The sequence below is a fragment of the Bufo bufo genome, chromosome 8 (genome assembly GCF_905171765.1).
Source record: "Bufo bufo chromosome 8, aBufBuf1.1, whole genome shotgun sequence".
Lineage (NCBI taxonomy): Eukaryota > Metazoa > Chordata > Amphibia > Anura > Bufonidae > Bufo > Bufo bufo.
The window spans coordinates 39533574-39556583 of NC_053396.1; the positions used below are offsets into that span (position 1 = coordinate 39533574).

A 23010-nucleotide genomic window follows, 5' to 3' on the forward strand; every position below is an offset into this window, starting at 1 on the left:
CACATTCAGAAATGGCCGATGTACATAAAGCTGTTCCGGGCGTTAGAGCTCCGACACTGACGGGCAGGTTGTAAATTAGGGGCTCTCGCGTAAACCCATTTCTAATTGGGCGGCGGTCGTCACGTGATCCTCGGTCGTCATGGTGAAGCTTCCTACACTGTTGTCATAGGAACGCCCGGTCTGAAGGGATGGAGTATACGGGCAGCCGGTATAATGGGGAGCACCGGAATGGAAGGTACGGGGGATGTGTGACGTGCAGGAGGGCGACACCACAGCACGAAATGACAGGAAATGGTGTGGCCCTGAAAGGTTAATGTGGCCCTCAGAAGTGATACTCTGTTATACTCGGTGCAGGGTCCGGTATTCCTAGTCAAGGACGTACATTAGGGGATCGCTATTACAAATGCTCTAGTATAAAAACATAAAAAGGAGTTGTCCATGGCAGCCAATCAGATGCCACCTTTCATTTTCCAAACCTCCTTTGGAACATAAAAGCTGCAACCTGATTGGCTGCTGAGGGCAGCAAAAACACTCTTCCTTTTGATAAATTTTACCCCCCAAACTGTATGGCTATAACCTGGAGTGTTCCTTTAAGAAGCAAGCCGTCCGGCAGTACTGCCTCCCCACCCTCCTGCGGTCCCGCTTGGGACTTCCTTTCTGACTTGCGGCACTTGGTGGTTGGGGCAGCAGGTCAAAGCTTTTCCACGTCACATGCCGCCCGCCTTCTTTTTCTGTGTTATCTGATTTTTGCAATTTTTGCCCCAAGCCCATGCACATCGTGAGAACCAGCCCATTATCGAGCGTTCCCTCCTGACTGTTGCAGAATGATATATGTGTAGTGTGCACAAGCACCGACGGGCGGGGATCGTCAGTGGACGGATGCTGGGACTGATCCAGGGGCGTAGCTAGAACTGACTGGGCCCCACAGTAAATTTTTGCACCGGGTCCTCCCCCATGACCATCCTGGCATCACATGTGAGGCTGGGTTCATACCACGTTTTTGTCATCCGCATGATGTATACGTTAAAGATACAAATACTCAGAACGCCACGTAAAAAGACATATACGTTAACATGACAGAGGCCACTGTATGGTATCGGTCTGAGACATCCGCTAACGTATACTTCTAAGCCTTCTAACGTCCCAAAAAATAAAATGAAATTTCCAAAATGATCCAAACATGAAGTAGACATATGGGGAATGTATAGTAATAACTATTTTATGAGGTATCACTATCTGTTTTAAGAGCAGAGAAACCGAAATTTTGAAAATTGCAAATTTTTCAAAATTTCGGGTAAATTTGGGATTTTTTTATAAATAAAGGTGAAATATATTGACTCAAATTTATAATTATCATGAAGTACAATGTGTCACGAGAAAACAATCTCAGAATGGCTTGGATAAGTAAAAGCGTTCCAAAGTTATTACCACATAAAGTGACACGTGTCAGATTTGCAAAAACTGGCCTGGGGTAGAAGGGGTTAAACCCCGCTGTCTGTGGAAATCTGTGGTTGCTGACCTCCGTGGGAGAGGATGATCCCTTACAGCACCCAACTACAGTATCCACATGATGTAAAAGAAAATGTGATTCCTCAGAGCAGGCCACCTTCTTCTGATGCTCCTGTGTCCATTGTGTGTACGTTTAGCAGTGGACAGGGGTCAGCACGGGCGCCCGGACCCATCTGTGCATCACCAAGCACCCGTGCGCTGTGGGCCCTGACACCTATCATCACCAGCAGGAACGTTTTCAGTTACAGCAGCTCTTCTGTGGATTTGGACCAGGCAGACTTCAGCCTGTGCTCCCCATGCACATTACTGAGCCTTTTGGCAGTTCACTGGTTCTCCTTCCTTGGACCCCTTTTAGTTGATACCACTGCATACTGGGAACTTCCCACAAGACCTGCCATTTTGGTGATACTCTGACGGTCTGACCTAGTCATCACAGTTTGGCCCAAGTCAAAGTAGCCCACATCCTTACACTTGCCCATCTCTCCTGCTTCTAGCACATCACTTGCTGTCTAATATGTCCCATGTTAGTGATGCCATTACTCACGTCACCTGTCACCAGGTCCAATGCCTTGTAGGGGTAGCTCCGCTGAAAGTAATGACACCTTTCACTTAGCGATCTTCTGCATTTAGTCCATATGAAGATGAGCAATCACGTCCACCAAGGGCAGGCCCAAGCCAATCTTTGCACCCTTCCTCCTCACACTTCCTATGCAGGCCCCTCCTTGCCATTCTTGATTGATAGGGCCAGGTTCCTACATAGTCCTCTCGCCTGACCCTGTCAATCAAGGAGATCACCTCACATGTGTCCATTGTGCTCTTTCTCGGAATTCTGGATTCTTCGGATTGGCTGACAGTTCTGCCTTGATGTGGCTCCTGGTGCTGACCCTGCCTGGTAATTGGCGTAGGGTTGTCTATTGTGGTTTTTGACTGAGGATTGTTTCTGTTTTTTTATTTGTCTTCTAAATTGGGCTTTCTTGTATTATCCTGGTTCAGACCTGGTTCTGTCTGATTGCCCTTTTAGGTCCCATGCACCTAGTTAGGAAGGGACCGTCACTCAGTTGGGGGCCGCCACTTAGGGTGGATTGTCCAAGGAGATAGGGGCAGAAGCGTGGTTGGAGTTCAGGGCTACACTGTTCCCTAAATATTATAACAATAGTAGATGGGCACTCTAATATCCAGAACCACCGAGTAATTTGTTCATAATATTTAATCAGAGTAAAACAAATAATAGCAATATCATAAAATACAATCAATGAATCCAATATCTAAAATAGGCCTACAAACAAAATATGAACAATCTTATATTAATTCTAATAGCCGCTATAGATGGGGTAGATAAAACTAGTAATAAGCTGCCACCAGAACAATCTCCGGTTACAATGGTTGAATAAGTCGGGCGGGTAATAGGCACCTGCAAATAATCCCCAAGTGATGTGTTACACAAAGAAATATATAAACGTGAAGTGCAATATAATGCAATAATCCAAGTGCAATATAATACAAATAAAACCAGGAAAAGGGGGTATAATAGAAATAAATAAAAATTATAAGATGCTGGTGATCACTTTTCCGTGAAAAAAGAGACAAAAAAGTCAATTTAGATTGTGCAATGTTGCTGTATATGAATAGGTGATAGTCAATCACTATTTAAAGTGCATATGCTGCCCGTATTCAACAAGATTTTGTAGTGGCTATTCCACAACTGTAGCTAATACCTCCGGGTATAGCTATTTTGTTCCAATGGTCTGGTCAGTGTTAAATGCTCTCCATAATCAACCAGAGAAAATGCAGAGAAAATAAAATGTCAATTATTTAACAATCGCTGCACCTTGTAGTAATACTCACGCTTGATGGTATATTCCGATCTGTAGCGTGGCTGTAAGAAGGCTTACCTCACGTATGATATAAGGAGGTACCTTGCTAGTATGTCTTGACTCTATGGTCCGTTTTCGCTGTTAACCGCAGTTGTCCAGAGCCGACCGTGGTTCCCAGGTCTCACTCTGATTGAATCAAGGGCAGAATCTGGATGCGTCTGCACTGGGCGTTTCTCACTGCTCCATGTGGTTGGTTTAATTACTCCAGCTGATTTCTGCTATCCATGTGTTACCAGACTATGGCCAGTAGATCTGGTATTAGTTTGGTGGAAGCGCTTTTTCTAGATATCAATCATCATATTGAAAATCTAGTTCTGCCGGTTTTCTGCCAGGATTAGTTTCTTATCCGTCCACGCCAGACGCGTTTCGAAGGTTGGACTACCTTCTTCCTCAGTGGCTTTGGTAAGAACTGCCTGGATATCCGGCTTTTATTCCTCTGGCTATCAAAGAGGGTTGTTTATTAACCCTGGAGTGGATCTTGTGGATCTGGTAGTCATTTAGTCATATAGTTTTTTCAATATGGTTCCTATGCGGTTTTTTATGCGGTTTTTTATTATTTATTTCTCTGGCTATCAAGAGAGCTCTTTATTAATCCTGAACACGATCTTGTGGATCCAATAGTCTTTTGGTCAAGCAGCTTTTTCACCATAATTCCTATGTGGTTTTCTGGTGCGTTTTTTTAGTGCGGTTTTTTCTGCGTTTTTTTTCATGCGGTTTCTTACAAAAATCTCATAAATTCTTTTATAACCACACATAACTCTATTTGCAATGAATCGCTTTTGTGGGAACTAGTTATATTCTCACATTAACTCGCTTTCCCTTTGAAGGTAGGAAATCAAACATCTGAGCGACATCTAAATAATTTATATATAATTATACATATCAATGGTAATGCATAAGATGGACCCATGCCCTAGACAATATAGGATCACCTATAGATTTGGCGTATCTGGTAGGTGGGTTAATCTCAGTATGCATTACCTGATATCTATCATAAAAATATAAAATAAACATATATATAATTTAATAAATATCATAAAAAGTTTTTTAGCTAAAAATTTATTAAAACATTTCTAAATTTTATTTCAAGAGAGAGACATACATGTGAGTAAAGCAGGGAGGTCTGTGGGAGAAATTTTGCAGAGGGTTCCCACTTAGAGACTTAGGTAGTGGATTATTAACCCTGTATGGTCCATTTATCGTATACTCTATTCTGGTGTGCAGTAGTAGTCAAGGGAATACTAGATGATTTCATGTAAGAGGAATACTCGTGATGTATTTGGGTTGGAAGCCTTCCGACCAGGAGGGGTCACAGTGCTGATAAACAGCCAAACTGGTACCCCCCGTGATCCGGAGGCATCCAACCCATTATAGGAATCCGAAGATCTCGAGTTCGGCATTTAATCCGGCTGGTGCCAGACTGCCAAACTCGAAAATTCTTCTTGACTCCACCCTTGACATTCGGGCAATATGATTGCCTCCCCTCCAATGTCGATCCAGCTGTTCAAAAGCTGCGAATTTCAAGGTTTTTGGATCCTGGTTATGAATCAGTTTAAAGTGTCTGGACAATACATGCTTATCATAGCCCTTTTTAATATTATTTATGTGTTCCGCTATTCTTACTTTTAATGGTCTTTTTGTTCTACCTATGTATTGTTTGCCACACATACACTCTATTATATATATGACATTTGAACTATTGCATGTTAAAAGTTTTTTAATCTCAACGGAGAAGGTATTTTGGGTTGAATTCACTCTTGTGGTTTTTCTAGCAAAGGATGTAGTTTTACAGTTCACACAGCGTCCGCATCTGTGGAAACCACTGCTTTTAAGCCAATTGTTAGTGGATCCTTTGGTCACTACTTTCTGTTTAATTGATGGCGCTATTTTCAAACCCAAATTGGGTGCTTTCGTATATACTATCTCCGGTATTAAGGGAACTAAGGGGCCTATGATTTTGTCCTTCTGGATCAGATGCCAGTGATTTTTAATAATCCGCTCAATTTTTTTATGCTGTGTATTATAAGGTAAAATTATACGGAATTTTTCTTCACTGGTTTTAGTCTCTGTATCAATCTGATTAGGTATAAAAAACTGGTTCCTATCCATTTCTCTGACTTTTTGTAGGGCTTTGTCCACCACTGCATCTGGATAATTTTTAGCCAGGAATTGATTCCTCATATTAGTTGCTTCCTCTTCAAATTTATCCTCACTAGTACAATTCCTCTTAATCCTCCGAAATTGACCTGTCGGTATATTCATCAGCCATGAGGGTAGGTGGCAGCTGGAGTAGAGAATAAAACTATTTTTCGCCACTTTTTTCTGATAGGTGGTACACACATAGTGGTCCACTTGGGTAGTGATCAGTAGGTCTAAGAATTCTGTACCCTCCTGATTAATGTTAGACGTAAACTTGAGGTTATATCTATTATTATTAATTTCTTCTAGGAAAATAAATAACTCCCCTTCATCGCCCTGCCAAATAAAGATAACATCGTCAATAAAGCGCTGCCAGAGCACCAGATCCGACCCCAGCCTGGGTAATATGGTCTCAAGTTCCCATTGAGCCATAAATAAGTTGGCATAGCTGGGGGCGAATCTGGTGCCCATGGCAGTGCCCCGGGTCTGGAGGTAATAAGCCCCCTCAAAGAAAAAATAATTATGCGTGAGTATATATTCGACACCCTCCGCCAAATATTCTATTTGTCTACTCTTAAGATTTCCATGATTTTCAAGTTGCAATTTCATATTATTTATGCCCTGTTCGTGATTAATAACGGTATAGAGCGATTGGACATCCAAGGTCCCCATACGCCAATGTGGCTCCACTTTCAAGTTCTCCAATAATTGGACAACTTGTGTGGTGTCCTTAATATATGCAGGGATCTTTTTGACCGTAGGTTGGATCAGTCTGTCAATATAGTGAGATAAGTTGGATGTCAACGATTCTATACCAGAAATTATCGGGCGACCTGGTGGGTCAGTCATATTCTTGTGAATCTTCGGGAGACAATAGAAGACAGGGAGTCTCCGTTGGGTCCCCATGATAAAATCTGATTCCTGTTTCGTTAATAAACCGCCATTAAGGCCTTTTTCACAGAATTGATTAAGTATTTTTGCAAATTCCTCTGTGGGGTCTCTTATGAGCTTCCTATATGTAGTTATGTCTCCTAATTGTTTTAAACACTCAGCATTATATTTCTCCGTTTCCAGGAGGACAATCGCCCCCCCTTTATCCGCAGGGCGGATAGTGAGATTATTGCAGCTTTGCAATTCTTTTATTGCATATATTTCCTGTGTAGTTAAATTACTCCTTCGTCCACATTTATCAGGTATCTTCCTTAGTTCAGTCTCTATATTTTTCTGAAAGGTGGCTATCTCAGCACTGATCTCCTGCCTGGGGAATTTTTTTGACCTCAATTTTAATTCAGTATATTTGATTTCTCCTTCCCTATGTTCATTTAAATTAGTTAAAATCGGGTTTTTTAAAAAAAGTTTCCTTTTCTCTTTGAGTCCAGAATGAAGCAGCAGATCGGATATCATTACATTCAGCTGAGCTAGCCCTACAAGACATTGTGCCTGGTTTAAGTCCCTTGTGAAATTTTTAAAGTGTCCCTGTACGTTCAATAAACTTTTCATATGTCATAACCTTGTGTCAAAGGTTTTGATCGGTGGGGTTCCAAGTGGTGAGACCTCAAGTGATCGCTGAAACAAGGAGAGAGAAGTGCTCGCACACAGCGCTCTCTCATTGGGAAATCTTGAGCTGATCTCGTCTGTCTCCTGCAGTGAGGAGAGAGAATGCTATGTGTGTGAGTGCTTCTCTCTTCTCATTCTAGCGATCAGTGGGGGTCTCAGTGCTCAGACCTTCACCAATCAAACTCTTTTGTGACTATGACATATCAAACATTTTATTTTTTATTAAAGGATAACTGTCATATTTTCACTAAAAATTCAATTTTCATATATGTTGTTGCTGCTGTGGTGATAATCCATAATCACTAATTATTGTGTTCACATAGCACTTGTTTCTGACTATCTTCTCAAGATGGCCGCCCTGAGGCTAAGACCTCCCTCCCTAATTACCCAGAAATCATTCTGCTCATCTCGGTAACGCGCACCAGCCTCACCCCAACCAATCGGCTTTCTCCAGACTTAAACACGCCCTCTTCCTCCTGAGTATTGTTGATCGCGAATATTCTAATCGCAAATTTTTATCGAGAATATCGGCACTATCCTGGTCCGACGGGAGCGCGCACACACAGTGTTTGGGACTGCCCTCTACTACGTCCTCTGTCTTCTGTATATAGAAGATAGGAGATGGAGGACACCTAGCAACGCTGTTTTAGCCGCACCACTGAAATGCCTGGGGGAGGAAAGAACATGCTGCAATTACCAGGTAATTCAAAACCTATACAAAAGTATTAACTAACTAGGGAACAAAGGTAAACTTAGTCAGACCAATCCAATTACATAAAAAAATAAAAATATGACAGTTACCCTTTAAAATAAAGGTGTTTTCCAGCCATTAATATTGATGACCTATCTTCAGAATATGCCATCAATATCTGATCAGTGGGGCTCTATGCGAGCGCCGCTTCCTTGTCATTACACTGCATGACGTCTCCTGTGGAGCGGTGGCGTCATGTACTTACAAGCACTTGCTTCATTCACTTGAATGGAGTGAGTACTTTTATTACATTTCACTTCTGAGACGATGTGCAATGTAAGCCCTCCTGCACACGAACATATGTGTTCCGTTCCATGCATTTGAGGTCCCCAATGCACGGAGAACGTTCATGCGGCCTCCGGGATGGAGCCAGACCCATTCAACTTAAAAGGGTCCATGATCCGCCCGTTCCGCAAAAAGATATATCAAGTTCTATCTTTTTGCGGAACGGAAGTACTTCCGTAGTGCTTCCGTAGGGTTCCGTTCCGTGCTTCCGTTCTGTATTTCTGGATTTGCTGACCCATTCAAGTGAATCGGTGTCACTGTCCCTCAAGGAGATTAGCTGAGCGTGGAGTAATCTAACAGCCTCCTTGATTTCTCTTGATTCAGTGTTGATAGGGTTAATGACCACTTCCCTTTTCTCAGCTGTTGCTCAGTGGTGATCACTTCTACCCTTTATAGTCTGACCCCACCCTTCTGACTATGCGGTAGATAGCTTAATTTGGGTTTGGCTGAGCTGGTGTGAGGTCGTCTCTGGTGTTCCTGCTCGTCCGTCTCTACAGAAGTTAAGTATTGCGTTAGTTTGTGTTTGTTATATTCCCTGCTGTTTGTATCTGGTCCTGAGACAGAGACTTCCATTCGTCCATCTGGGGAGAAATGGGTTGTCTCTGGTCCAAAACCTATTCCAGGGCCTTATAGGGATATCAGGGCCTAGGTATCCTGCATATGAATATTCCTACCTTCCAGGTCTATTCATATTGATAGGTAGTCAGGGCCCGAATTAGGGTTGTCTAGCAGGTGACCTGTTTCTTCCGTAGTTTCCAGGCCCAGTTACTGTTCCCCTCCCCTCCTGTGTTCAGTGTGGAGTCCCCCCCCCCCCCCCCCCACACACACACACTGATCGTGACAAACGGAATGCACGCGGAACGGTGTCCGTTTATTGCGGATCCGCATATGTGCTCTGCAATACTGCAACGGAACACATACGTTTGTGCAGGAGGCCTAATGAAGAGGAAGCGGCACTCGCATGGAGTGCCGTCTCCTCTTCAACCAGCTGACACCCGGGACCCGATCTGATATCAATTATCTATTTTGTAATCAATATTAATGACTGGACAACCCCTTTAACTTCCAACATATTGTTAATACTTCCCTATAGTGTTTGCCATGGCCAGAAGTAGAAATCTAGAATGCAGCAAAATACCTTTAATATCTTATTTGTCCTTTTCTTGTAGACTGGAGGGTAAAGGAGAATATATCCTCCCCACGGAAACCCGCTATGAGGGAGAGATGAAGGATGGCATGTTCCACGGACAGGGAGCACTCTATTTTCCAAATGGGAGTAAATATGAAGCTCGGTGGGATTCTGGTGTTGCTCTGGAGGTAAAAAAATGGACAAGACTTATATCCTGTACTTTAGCTTGTATTATCGACCTGTAGGCACGCTAGATGTAGCCATATGGTGCCGTATTTTTCCTGTAGAAGCAGTAACATGCAATTCCGCATGTCCCCATTTTTAATGTGGGAGAATTCTCATGGCACTTAACCTGTCGTGGGTTGTAACAAGTACCAAATAACGTATTTTTTGCTTTATAAGATGCATCTGATGATAAGATGCACCTAGGTTTTTAGAGGAGGAAAATAAGAAAAAATATATTTTTCTTTAGCCCTCAGAACAGACCCCCAGGCTTCATCAGACCCCCAGGCTTCATCAGACTTCAGATCAGACCCCCATATTAAATGTCAGATCAGACCCTCAGATCAGTCCTCAGATCTGACCCTCCATGTCAGACCCTCAGATACAACCCCTGTATCAGTTCAGACCTTATGTGAGACCTCAGATTAGACCCCTATATCAGATCATACCCCCCCCCTTTCACACCTCAGATCAGACTCTACATGTCAGACCTCAGATCGGACCCCTTCATCACATCAAACCCTCCATGTCAGACCTCAAATCAGACCCCTATATCAGATCAGACTCCCATGTCAGACATCAGATCAAACCCCCATGACAGAACTCAGATCAGACCCCCATATCAGATCACACCCCCATGTCAGAGCTCAGATCAGTCCCCCATTTCAGATCAGACCCCCATGTCAGACCTCAGATCAGACCCCCAAATTAGATCAGACCCCCATTTCAGTCCTCAGATCAGACCCCCATATTAGATCAGAGCTCACATCAGACCCCAAGACCTCAGATCAGATGCCCATCAGAAATAAAATAAATTTACTAACCTCTCCTCCTCTGCTGCCACTCTGCAGATCTGGCAGTCTCTGCTGCAGTCGCACTGCCTGATCTCCTCTGGGCCTGGGCTGCACTGTGACCTGACTGCGTGCAATCTCAGGTCATAGTGCGCGCACTTTGTCCTGGCGCTGTAAGCCGTCAGTACAGTGGATCGTGTGCCCAGAGAAGATCAGGGAGAGGTGAGTACATTCAGTGCTAGCAGCTCTTCACTCCCTGTGACTCCTGCTTACTAGTGAGCGCTTGCATAGGGGAAGCGCTCACTAGTATTCACTTTACAAGATGCACTGATGTGTCTTATGAAGTGTAAAATACGGTACTTACTCTTTAGTGTTTTTTTTTATCTCGTTGATGTTTCATAGGGAAAATACACCTTTGCAGATGGACTCCAGTATGAAAAAGAAAAATGGCATTACTGCGATGGATATGACAGAAGATTTTACACTGAAATTTGTAACGGCCTGAAGCCTGCAGGTACATCTTCGTTGGCTTCCAAATCCTGAGGCCTCTTTCATGCAAGCGTGGTCAGTCCAGGAAATACACTTTGTGCGATGATCGCGTTTTCCAGACTGAACACTGTTCCTCTGATCCAAACTCACAGCACCCTAATAACTTATGATGTAGTGACTTCCTGCCTGACAACGGGTCTGCTGCACTGTACTCACACAAAACCTTGAGTACAGTGCAAATCATTATGATACCTTGAGTTTAGGTCAGAGGAGCAGTGTTCGGTCTGCGAAATGTGACCTTTACCTGGAGTGTGTTTCTCGCGCCGAACACGCTCATGTGAAAGTGGCCTTGGTGTGACTTGTGGTTGAGCGCTTTGCGCCATATGTATAAAACAAGTGTTGCAAAAAATAACAGTACGAGTGCTGGTACCAGAACTCAGAAACCTGGCAGGACCCATTGTAAGTCAGTCAATTGTTAGTATACAATGAAGCTGCAAATTTTTTTTCTGTTGTATTTTGATCCTTTAGGTCGCTCACAACTTACAAATTTGGATCCTCCTCGACAAATCCCAGAAGGTTGCTATGATTGTGGGGATGGATTCTATGATCCAGTCAGTAGAGTGGTGAATGACTACCAACACCGATTCCTCCGAAATGCCGGTAAATTTACATTGTTTTTATACCCATTTGTGATATGAATGCAAAATAGATTTTGGCCATCAAGAAAGACACCTCACGCCACCATAAATGATCTGGCTGTGTGAATGTTTCTCTGCATCAGAACACGTAAGGCTTGTAAGGGCTAAGCGGGTGAATAAGTGCACAAAATGAAAAAAGGAAAACCTGCTGCTGTCTGAAAGGTAACTGTGATTTGGGGGAAAAATCGTTTTTTTTTTCAAGACAATGACCAATGTCATAAAGCTTGAGCTTAGGCGCCAGGAGCAAGCTTTGCGTGTACAGTTGCATTCATACTGGCGTAAGGATTAACTGATTTCTACTTCTTCTAGCACAGGAGCAATTGCTCTACTCAGACAGACTTAGGGCTCAAGCACACGACCGTATGTATTTTGTAGTCTGCAAAAAAACTGATCCGCAGAAAATACGGATGATGTCCGTGTGCTTTTTGCATTTTGCGGAACGGAACATCTGGCCCCTAATAGAACAGTCCTATCCTTGTCCGTAATGCCGACAAAAATAGGACATGTTCTATATTTTTGCGGAACGGACATACGGAAACGGAATGCACACAGAGTAACTTCCGTTTTTTTTTGCGGACCCATTGAAGTGAATGGTTCTGCATACGGTCCACACAAAAAAATGGAACGGACACTGAAAAAAAATTAGCCCTTAAAGAGTGAATCAAAGGTGCTTCCACTAAGTACTGACTTGAATAGTTGTATATTCTCATATTTTGCGTGTCTTAATTTTCGAGATTTGTTTTCACATTGTGACATTGACACTAAATAGCGATCAGTGTATAAAACATCTAATAAACAGTAAAACATGAAAAGGTCCAAGGGGGGCGAATACTTTTTATAGTGTCGGTACATGCTGCAAACACAGACTTTTATGAGAGGGTGGTTCAGACTGAATGTAATTGCCGTAATTATTCAACTGAACCTGGTTTCTGCAGGAAACCTTATTTAGACCCTCTCCTGACACCGCTCTCATCTTAGCTGGAAAATGTTTCTGTGAACAGTCACTGCACTGCAGGCAACACTTACCCATCTCTAAGGACTAGTTCAAGAGCGTGTTATATATAACTTGTCAGCGCCAAGACACATTCTCCGCGATGGGGAGCATTAACCCAACTGCTTTCTTGTGTTGTGTAGCGGCAGAAGGCTTCCTCTGTGGACGGCCACACAACTCAATGAAAGCGTCCACTGCGTCACTTAATGACATTACACATAATTATCTTTATTGTTATATTGTGCTAATGGTGGTTTATATTATAGCGCACATGTTTTTCTTTTAAGCAAATTAATGATCGCAATTCATATTTGAACTGACTGATCTATCTATAGAATTCCAACTAAAAAAGCTAATATAAAGGTTGGTATGAACACGACAATTTCCTGCTGGTCAGTCAAAAAATATAAAAAGGTGGGCATGAACACAGTTTCCTGCCAGTCAGTCCAAAATGTATTAATAAAGGAACTATTTTGTCATATTTAACTTTTAATATATATATCAATTTGTTTCCACAGCAGGGCTTCTTAACCTGTGGGGGGTTGTCCCTGCAAGTGAAGAAGCGTCCACCTGCCCCAAGATTGACCAGGCCAGACATTTAGCCCAGCCGTGACACTTTCATGTGTATATGTTTATAACTGATGACCCATCCTCTGGATAGGTCATCAATATCTGGTTGGTGGGGGTCCGATATCCGGGACCCCCTTCGATCAGCTGTTCGAGAAGGCAGCGGCACTTGCAGTAGTGCCACGGTCTCCTCTCATCTTTTCCTAGAATAGTGATGACACGTTCATCAGTCATGTAGCCTAGAAGTGAATGGGGCTGAGCTGCGATACTAAGCACAGCCGCTATACAATGTACGGCGCTGTTCTTGGTAAGCACAGAGAAGGCCGCGGCACTCACGGTGCCTTCTCAAGCAGCTGTTCGCAGGGTGTTCCGGGTGTCGGGCCCCCACCGATCAGATACTGATGACCTTTCCAGAGGAGTATGAAAATCTCAGAAAACCGTATTTTTTTCCCCATAAGACGCATTTTTGTCCCCCCAACTGAAGCGCTCATTAGTACAGGAGGACCAGGAAGCGGTGAATGCAGTGCTCCCCGGGCTCTGTACTTACCGCTTCCTGGTCCTCTGCAGTCGGCTGTGCAGTGGCTGCGCACAGTGTGAGGGCGCTCTGTAACCTCACGCTGTGCGCACCAGTTCACAGCACAGACGGAGGAAGGATGAAGACAGAGCGCGGGCAGTGAGGAGCGGCGGCGGGAGCAGGAGAGGTAAGTGGTTTATTTATTTTGTCTGGCATGAGGCTGGAGGCTGATCTGAGGCAATGGGGCTGATGAGAGGCATAAGGGTTGATAATGGGGGCTAATGAGAGACATAAGGGCTTATTATGGGGGCTGATAAGAGGCATCAGGGCTGATGAGAGGCAAAAGGGATGATTACGGGGGCTGATGAGAGGCATAAGGGCTGAATATAGGGGCTGATGAGAGGCATAAGGGCTGAATATATAGGGCTGATTAGAGACATGGGGGCTGATATGGGGCTGATGAGAGCCATGGGGGCTGAGATGGGGCTGATGAGAGCCATGGGGGCTGATATGGGGCTGATGAGAGGCATGGGGCTCCTATCTGAGGTCTGATTGGGGGTCATTTACATTGGGGTCTGAGCTGAGGTCTGATTGGGGGTCTGATCTGAGGTCCTATTGGGGTCTTATTAACATTGGGGGTATCGTCGGGGCTGTCAGCTGAGGTCTGATTAACATTGGGGGTCTGATTGCTAGTCTTACCCGAGGTGTAATGAAAAATATTTTTTTCTTATTGTCCTCCTCTAAAACCTAGGTGCGTCTTATGGGGCAAAAAATACGGTAAATATATATATACACATACCAGAGTACTTCCATTAATAGACCCATCAGAATGCCTTGTTAACAGTTTTGCCATAGTGTCCCATTCAGATTAGCAGCCAAAGATCCCCATAACACTGACTGCCTCCGGACCCCATAACAAGGATAGCTACAGACCTCCCCCCAACCCTCAATAACGTGGCAGACACATTGGACCAGTACAAAAGGGCTTGAATACCCACAGCCCCACAAAAATCTATGGCATAACTAACTGATTGGTCACAAATAGTCATTAAAGTGTAACTTTCGGTTTGTTTTTAATATCGTGTAGGGACAAGGGTAATATACACTCACCTAAAGAATTATTAGGAACACCTGTTCTATTTCTCATTAATGCAATTATCTAGTCAACCAATCACATGGCAGTTGCTTCAATGCATTTAGGGGGGTGGTCCTGGTCAAGACAATCTCCTGAACTCCAAACTGAATGTCAGAATGGGAAAGAAAGGTGATTTAAGCAATTTTGAGCGTGGCATGGTTGTTGGTGCCAGACGGGCCGTTCTGAGTATTTCACAATCTGCTCAGTTACTGGGATTTTCACGCACAAACATTTCTAGGGTTTACAAAGAATGGTGTGAAAAGGGAAAAATATCCAGTATGCGGCCGTCCTGTGGGCAAAAATGTCTTGTGGATGCTAGAGGTCAGAGGAGAATGGGCCGACTGATTCAAGCTGATAGAAGCGCAACGTTGACTGAAATAACCACTCGTTACAACCGAGGTATGCAGCAAAGCATTTGTGAAGCCACAACACGCACAACCTTGAGTAGGATGGGCTACAACAGCAGAAGACCCCACCGGGTACCACTCATCTCCACTACAAATAGGAAAAAGAGGCTACAATTTGCACGAGGTCACCAAAATTGGACTGTTGAAGACGGGAAAAATTTTGCCTGGTCTGATGAGTCTCGATTTCTGTTGAGACATTCAAATGGTAGAGTCCGAATTTGGCGTAAACAGAATGAGAACATGTATCCATCCTCTGATGGCTACTTCCAGCAGGATAATGCACCATGTCACAAAGCTCGAATCATTTCAAATTGGTTTCTTGAACATGACAATGAGTTCACTGTACTAAAATGGCCCCCACAGTCACCAGATCTCAACCCAATAGAGCATCTTTGGGATGTGGTGGAACGGGAGCTTCGTGCCCTGGATGTGCATCCCTCAAATCTCCATCAACTGCAGGATGCTATCTTATCAATATGGGCCAACATTTCTAAAGAATGCTATCAGCACCTTGTTGAATCAATGCCACGTAGAATTAAGGCAGTTCTGAAGGCAAAAGGGGGTCCAACACCGTATTAGTATGGTGTTCCTAATAATTCTTTAGGTGAGTGTACTTTATTAGGGAAAGATGTTTCTTCTTTTCACACTAGTGGAGGATGGATCCGACAGGCTGTTCACCCTGTCGGATCCGTCCTGCTGCTATTTCGCCGTGCCGCCGAACCGCGGCTCCGTCCTCATTGAATATAATGGGTAACGGGGGCGGAGCTCCGGCGCAGTTCGCGGTGAGAGGCCGCCGTACTAAAAAGTCGGACATGCAGTACTTTTAGTCCGGTGGCCTTTCGCTGTGCACTGCCGTGCTGCGCCGGAGCTCCGCCCCCGTCCTTATTATAGTCAATAGGGACGGAGCGGCGGTCCAGCGGCACGGCGAAATAGCAGCAGGACGGATCCGACAGGGTGAACAGCCTGTCGGATCCGTCCTGCCGCTAGTGTGAAAGTAGCCTTAGAAAACAAGGTGTAAGGAGTCTTCCTAGCAAAGCTCTAACAGCGTTACTAAGGAGAGTCTGTCTTCAGTCATGAGTCTGCAGAAGACTCCTGTGTGTAACATACAGAGGCTTCCGGCCGCCTCGTATCACTACCCTGGTCCGTGGCCATGGACATCTGCACTAACTTTCACTGTCCATCACCTGCATACCTTACTTGTTACACACTGGCATCTTTAGTGCTCAGTAAAATACTGAAGACAGACTCTCCTTAGAAATGCTCACTTACACCTTTGATAGAAGACTCTTTAAGAAAATTCTCAACCGTTTCCTTGTTAGAAAGCCATGCTGTTATTTAATACATATCAGGCCTTGACTGCTCAGAGAAGAAGAGAATCTGTAATTTGAATTAAAGGGGTTCTCCAAGATTTTAAAGGTGGGTGTTCCAGGATGTTTATGATTGGTGGGGGTTCCAACACAAACTTCCAAGCACTGGACGGAATTTGTAACTGCAGCGTTGCTTCTATTCATTTAGGTGGGAGCAGTGCTGTGGTTTCTAGCTCTGTCCAGTACACAATGGAAGTTGTAACTGGAGCTACCCCAAAACGTCTGATCGGTGGGGTTGGACCCAGACCGATCTGATATTGATGACCGATCTGGAGGATTGATGATCAATATAAAAAAGCTGAAATACCGCCTTAAGTTCCCAAGAGGTGGAGCTTGTCTGCTGTCTGAATTGAGGTGCTTCATAGCCCCTCCCCACTACTTTGATTGACAGCTGTAGCATCCAACCAGAAGACTACAACTTCAGCTACCGTTGGCACTCAGAGCAGAGGGCAGGGGTGGGAGGCAGCTCAATGCAGAGTGCACTTTACAGTGAATCTCTGCCTCCAGGGCACCGAAGGCGCACAATCTGGCAGAATAAAAGGACATATTCACACTACAAATGATGACAAATGCACCACAACAGGTATGTTTATCCTAAACTCCCCAGTGCCTTCCTAGTGCAATTTACCTTACCATACAGTGGTAAATGGAGATCATAAATGTCTGTATTTGTGAAAGGTGCAGAATAACTTTGTGTATAATCTAACTTATGTTTTATGTTTAATGGCCCTTTAAATAATGTGTTTACTTCCATAGTGTCCATAGGTTTTTATGCTTGCAGGATAGATCCCCACTAGCAGTGTCTGTACAAGCTGTCCTTCTGCCCTGTCTGACACCCCGTCCTATAACTTTGTCTCAGTCGTTTTAGTTGGCGAACATCCCAAAAAGTTTGGTATGCAGAAAATATTATATCAGTCGAGATAAGCAGTATGCTTTCCAAAAACACAGGAACCTGTAATGATTAACAATATGGTGGGAACACCCACCCATCCCATGTTCTCGCATAGGCTTTGAACTTGTTGTTTAGAAGATATCCTGTCTGTGACAAAATCACTGTTTAACTAGACACCAGTCATATGACAGCGGCATTGTAAACTGGGGTGCAGCGTTTCCTTGATGCAGAAAATGGCTTCACAATTTATAATTAATGTTAAAACAGATCAGAACGTACGTCACAGTGAGAGATTCTCCAAGAAATGGAAAGATGCTAACAAATACATTTACAAAATGTCTATGACGTCTGTCGGACCATTATATGTTTATTTGTAAATGTTTAGGAAAGATAAGAAGTGACCCCCATTCTTTATTATAAGCAGTATCCCATAAAATTCAGTGTCCCCACCTTCCAGTATAAATGGAGTACCTCAACCTTTCACCATAAGATGCTGTGCCTCTAACTTCTACCATAATATGCAGTGCCCCCCAACATCTACCATAATATGCTGTGACTTCCACCATCTACCATAATATGCAGTGACCCCAACATCTACCATAATATGCAGTGACCCCAACATCTACCATATTATGCAGTGATTCCCCATGTAAAATAATATGCAGTGAGCCCCAACATTTATTATAATATGCAGTGATCCCCCATCTAAAATAATATGCAGTGACCCCCAACATTTACTATAACATGCATTGATCCCCCATCTACCATAATATGCAGTGACCCTCAACATTTCGTATAATATGCAGTGACCCCCAATGTCTACAATAATAGGCAGCGTCCACCACCATCTACCATAATGGGCAGTGTCCACCACCATCTACCATAATAGGCAGTGTCCACCACCATCTACCATAATGGGCAGTGTCCATCACCATCTACCATAATGGGCAGTGTCCATCACCATCTACCATAATAGGCAGTGTCCACCACCATCTACCATAATGGGCAGTGTCCACCACCATCTACCATAATGGGCAGTGTCCACCACCATCTACCATAATGGGCAGTGTCCATCACCATCTACCATAATGGGCAGTGTCCACCACCATCTACCATAATGGGCAGTGTCCACCACCATCTACCATAATGGGCAGTGTCCACCACCATCTACCATAATGGGCGGTGTCCACCACCATCTACCATAATGGGCAGTGTCCATCACCATCTACAATAATGGGCAGTGTCCATCACCATCTACAATAATGGGCAGTGTCCATCACCATCTACCATAATAGGCAGTGTCCACCACCATCTACCATAATGGGCAGTGTCCACCACCATCTACCATAATGGGCAGTGTCCACCACCTTCTACCATAATGGGCAGTGTCCACCACCTTCTACCATAATGGGCAGTGTCCATCACCATCTACCATAATGGGCAGTGTCCACCACCATCTACCATAATGGGCGGTGTCCACCACCATCTACCATAATGGGCTGTGTCCACAACCATCTACCATAATAGACGGTGTCTACCACCATCTGCAAAGAAAAGGGGGGTTAGTCAGCACCTCCCAATGTGCAGGTGCACGATGCCATGGCTAAAAACATAGAGAAAAAAAGACAATGCAACAGCACCCTGCAAACCAGATAAAGTACAATAATGCCATAGTCGACCACCATCTACCATAATAGGCAGTGTCCACCAATATCTACCATAATATGCAGTGACACCCAACATTTACTATATTATGCAGTGACCACCACCATCTACTCTAATAGGCTGTATACACCACCATCTACCATAATATATAGTGACCCCCACTACCTACTATAATATGCAGTGACCCACAATGTCCATAATAGGCAGTGTCCACCACCATCTACCATAACAGGCAGTGTCCACCACCATCTACCATAACAGGTAGTGTCCACCACCATCTACCATAACAGGTAGTGTCCACCACCATCTACCATGACGGGTAGTGTCCACCACCATCTACCATAACAGGTAGTGTCCACCACCATCTACCATAATATGCAGTGTTCATTATCACATTATAAGAAGTAGCGCCACCCTTTCTCCTATTGTAAGATGCAGTGCCCCAACCTTACATTTAAAGGGTTTAACTTTTTTTTTTTTTAATGGGCTAAAATGTGTTAAAACTATATAAAAAAAAAAAAAATAGCACTGCCATTTTGATGCTGCTTTGGTCCCCACTGCCCTCTACTTCATGGTCTGGGCCTGACACACAGGAAATAGCTATAATTGCGCACTCAGCAAATCACTGGCCACAGCAGTGACCCATATCATCCAGTGATTGGCTGAGCAGTAGTGATGTGCGGCATAGGCAATATTCGTTTTCGTGATATTTCGCGATTTTATGCCTTAATAGTCACCATAAATTCGCAAATTCGCGATTTTGCTAGATTGTGAAAAGCGGCAATGTAGTTTGCGCGTATTGCGTGCGCAATACAGTCGTGGCTCACTTTTGCTACATTTGTCAAGCTGCTAGAAGTTTCCTGAGACTGGAGAAAATGGTTGGCAGCAACTTTTCGTGACTGTGAGGAAGAACTCCTGATAGAGTGCTCCAATATATTCACGATTGCGCAAATCGGCACTAATGATGCGCATATTTTTGGCGCAATACATGCAACTTCACATTTTATCAGGTCTGAGTAGATATTACTAATTGGTGCACTATGTCTGTAGCATGTATGTATGGACAGCAGAGAAACAGTAATTCTTAACACCCTGCACTAGAACATCAGCTACACTATATCACTATCTAACCTACACTGACTATCTCCCACTAACTATCTGTATTATATATTTGAGATAACTATCTAATGTAATGACACAGGAAAGCAGAGAGCACAGCAATGACACTGCTGTCTCTCTCTGAGATCTGCAAAATACTGCATACAAGGGCTGCTGGGAGGTTCTTATATAGTAAGGGGCAGGCAACTTTCCTATTGGTTGCTAGGGATGTTGCTAAGCTCAGACAAAGACATTGCAGCCTTCTTATTGGCCCACAAGCAAAAAGGGAGGTTACTGATGAAAAAAAAATCTAGAATATTCGCGATTACAAATATGTAGCACTATCTTCTAGATGATCGCGAATTATCAAAGTGCCGAAATTCACAATAAAAAATTTGCGATTAGAATATTGGCGCCCAACACTTCTGAGCAGACATTTCCAGCCATTTATTGTGTGTGCCGAACAAGGCCAGGTGGTAGGGAGCAGCAGGGACCAGAGCAGCAGGGGGACAGTGAGGTCCGTAATTCTCATTTTTTTTAGTTCAACCTATTCCTGCTTTTAAAGAAAATGTTTTCTTCTTGTCAGCCCATTTAAGGGGGTTGTCCAAGTGGATGAACACTTTCCTAAACAGACTGCCCGATAGGTCCAACTGCTGAAGGCCTGAGAATGATCTTTGCGCCCTATGCTCTGGCAGATAGTCAGGGGGCTCCCCTCGAGCTATTACTTTCTATCTTCAGCTAGCGAGGAGGGATTACACTTGCCTGTGCACTTTGTCAGCAATATTACCGGTCTCAGCGCCTGGACCCCCACAAATCACAACTTCTGGAATGTCAATGTACTCTTTAAATGAGTATCACAAAGCATCACTATGCAATCAATAAGGCATTTCAAATGAAGTCTTATTGCAATATACATTTTTATGTAGATTACATGTTCCTCTCTGGTAGCGCCCCCTGCTGTTTCTCCTCTGGACACCTTCTCCTGCATTCAGTGGTGGACTCACATGCTCAGTAGATTCCTGTCTCTCTTCCCAGTGTAGTGATCTGATAGAGAAGCAGGTGAAGCGGTCCAGACATCATTCACTCTCTCAGCTCTACTTCCAGATTCATAGAGATATACAGCTATTTCTCTCTAGACAGTGGAGAAGGAAATTGTGGGGGCATGATCTACCATATGTAACTTTAGGGCTGTATGTGAAGGACTATATTCTATGCAGCGGAGGAAGGGTTTAACAACAGCTATTGGGAGATGCAGGCGCTTGATGAGCTGCTGTCCACCCACAGAAAGGAGAGAAAGTCCTCCAGATAAGTGAGTATAAAATTCATGGGAGAACCCCCTTTAAAAAATAATCAGCAATATTAAAGGGTTTGTGCAGCGATTTATAGTGATGACCTATCCTCAGGATGGGTCATCAATATCATATCGGTGGGGGTCCGAAACACGGCCCCACCGCCAATCCACTGTTTGAAGAGGAGACGGCGCTCCATGCAAGTGCCGCTTCCTGTTCATTACACTGCCCGTCGTCTTGGAAGTTTGGAAGTGCAGTGTAATACAAGTACTTGCTCCATTTACTGTAATTACACTACGCTGCCGCTCCCCAGGAGACAAGGGGTAGTGTAATGACCTGGAAGTGACGCTTGCGTGGTGTGCTGGATGTCAGACCCCCGCCAATCAGATATTGATGACCTATCCTGAGGATAGGTCCTCAATATAAATCACTACACAACCCCTTTAACCCCTTTTAGGGAATGACTTTCTGTAATACATCCATTCTATACTATATTTATTATTAAATTAGGAAATTGCTATTTAAGCAGTGCCATTAATTAGGAGCCAAGAGGTGATTGCTTTGCTGGATTATTCGATGGAACAGTTTATGAAACTTAGGGGACATTCACATGACCGCATATTTCATGGGTAACGACTGTGTACTTTCCGCATTTTGTAGATCAGCACGTCCCTCCCTTTGTTAGAAATGCGGATTAGATGCAGACCTGTGAATGCCCCCTTAGGCCTCCTGCACACGACCGTTTCTTTCCCCCGTTTACTGGCCGTTTTTTGCGTTCCGTATACAGTCCGTATACGGAACCATTCATTTCAATGGTTCCGCTAAAAAAACGGAATGTACTCCATATGCATTCCGTTTCCGTATTTCCATTTTTCCGTTCCGTTGAAAGATAGAACACGTCCTATTATTGCCCGCAAATCACGTTCTGTGGCTCCATTCAAGTCAATGGGTCCGCAAAAAAACGGAACACATTCCGTTTTTTGCGGAACCATCTATTGAAATGTTATGCCAAGCCCAATTTTATCTATGTAATTACTGTTTACTGTATATGCCATACGGAAAAATGGAACGGAAAAGCGGAACAGAAACACAACGGAAAAACGGACCGCAAAACACTGAAAAAGCCATACGGTCGTGTGCAGGAGGCCTTAGGCTACTTTCACACTTGTGTTCGGGGTTCCGCTTGTGAGCTCCGTTTGAAGGGTCTCATATAAGCGGCCCCGAACGGATCCGTACAGCCCCAATGCATAAGGATAAGGATACGCTCAGAATGCATCAGTATGGCTCCGTTTCGCCTCCGTTCCGCTCAGCAGACGGACACCCGAACGCAGCTTGCATCGTTCAGGTGTCCGCCTGGCCGTGCAGAGGCAAACAGATCCGTCCAGACTTACAATGTAAGTCAATGGGGACGGATCCGTTTGAAGTTGACACAATATGGTGCAATTTCAAACGGATCCGTCCCCCATTGACTTTCAATGTAAAGTCTGGACGGATCCGTCTGACTAACTTTTAGACTTTTAGAATTTTTTCGGAAATATAATGCAGAAGGATCCGTTCTGAACGGATCCCAACGTTTGCATTATAGGAGCGGATCCATCTGTGCAGATACCAGACGGATCCGCTCCGATCGCAAGTGTGAAA

At 44.1% G+C, this 23010-nt stretch overlaps 1 protein-coding gene across 2 annotated transcripts in view; it reads left to right on the forward strand.

Annotated features, from left to right (window-relative positions):
• The window catches only part of MORN5 (MORN repeat containing 5), a 39227-nt gene that overhangs the window by 78 nt on the left and 16139 nt on the right, over positions 1–23010 (forward strand). Inside the window, exons 1-4 of one of the 2 annotated variants that reach the window (XM_040405382.1) lie at positions 5–235; positions 9285–9432; positions 10660–10771; positions 11275–11406. In XM_040405382.1, coding sequence (XP_040261316.1) covers positions 189–235; positions 9285–9432; positions 10660–10771; positions 11275–11406 — 439 coding nt within the window. In that variant the 5' untranslated portion in view covers positions 5–188. Of the gene's footprint in view, positions 1–4; positions 236–9284; positions 9433–10659; positions 10772–11274; positions 11407–23010 lie in introns of those variants that run through there. The other variant, XM_040405383.1, reaches the window with a different exon arrangement.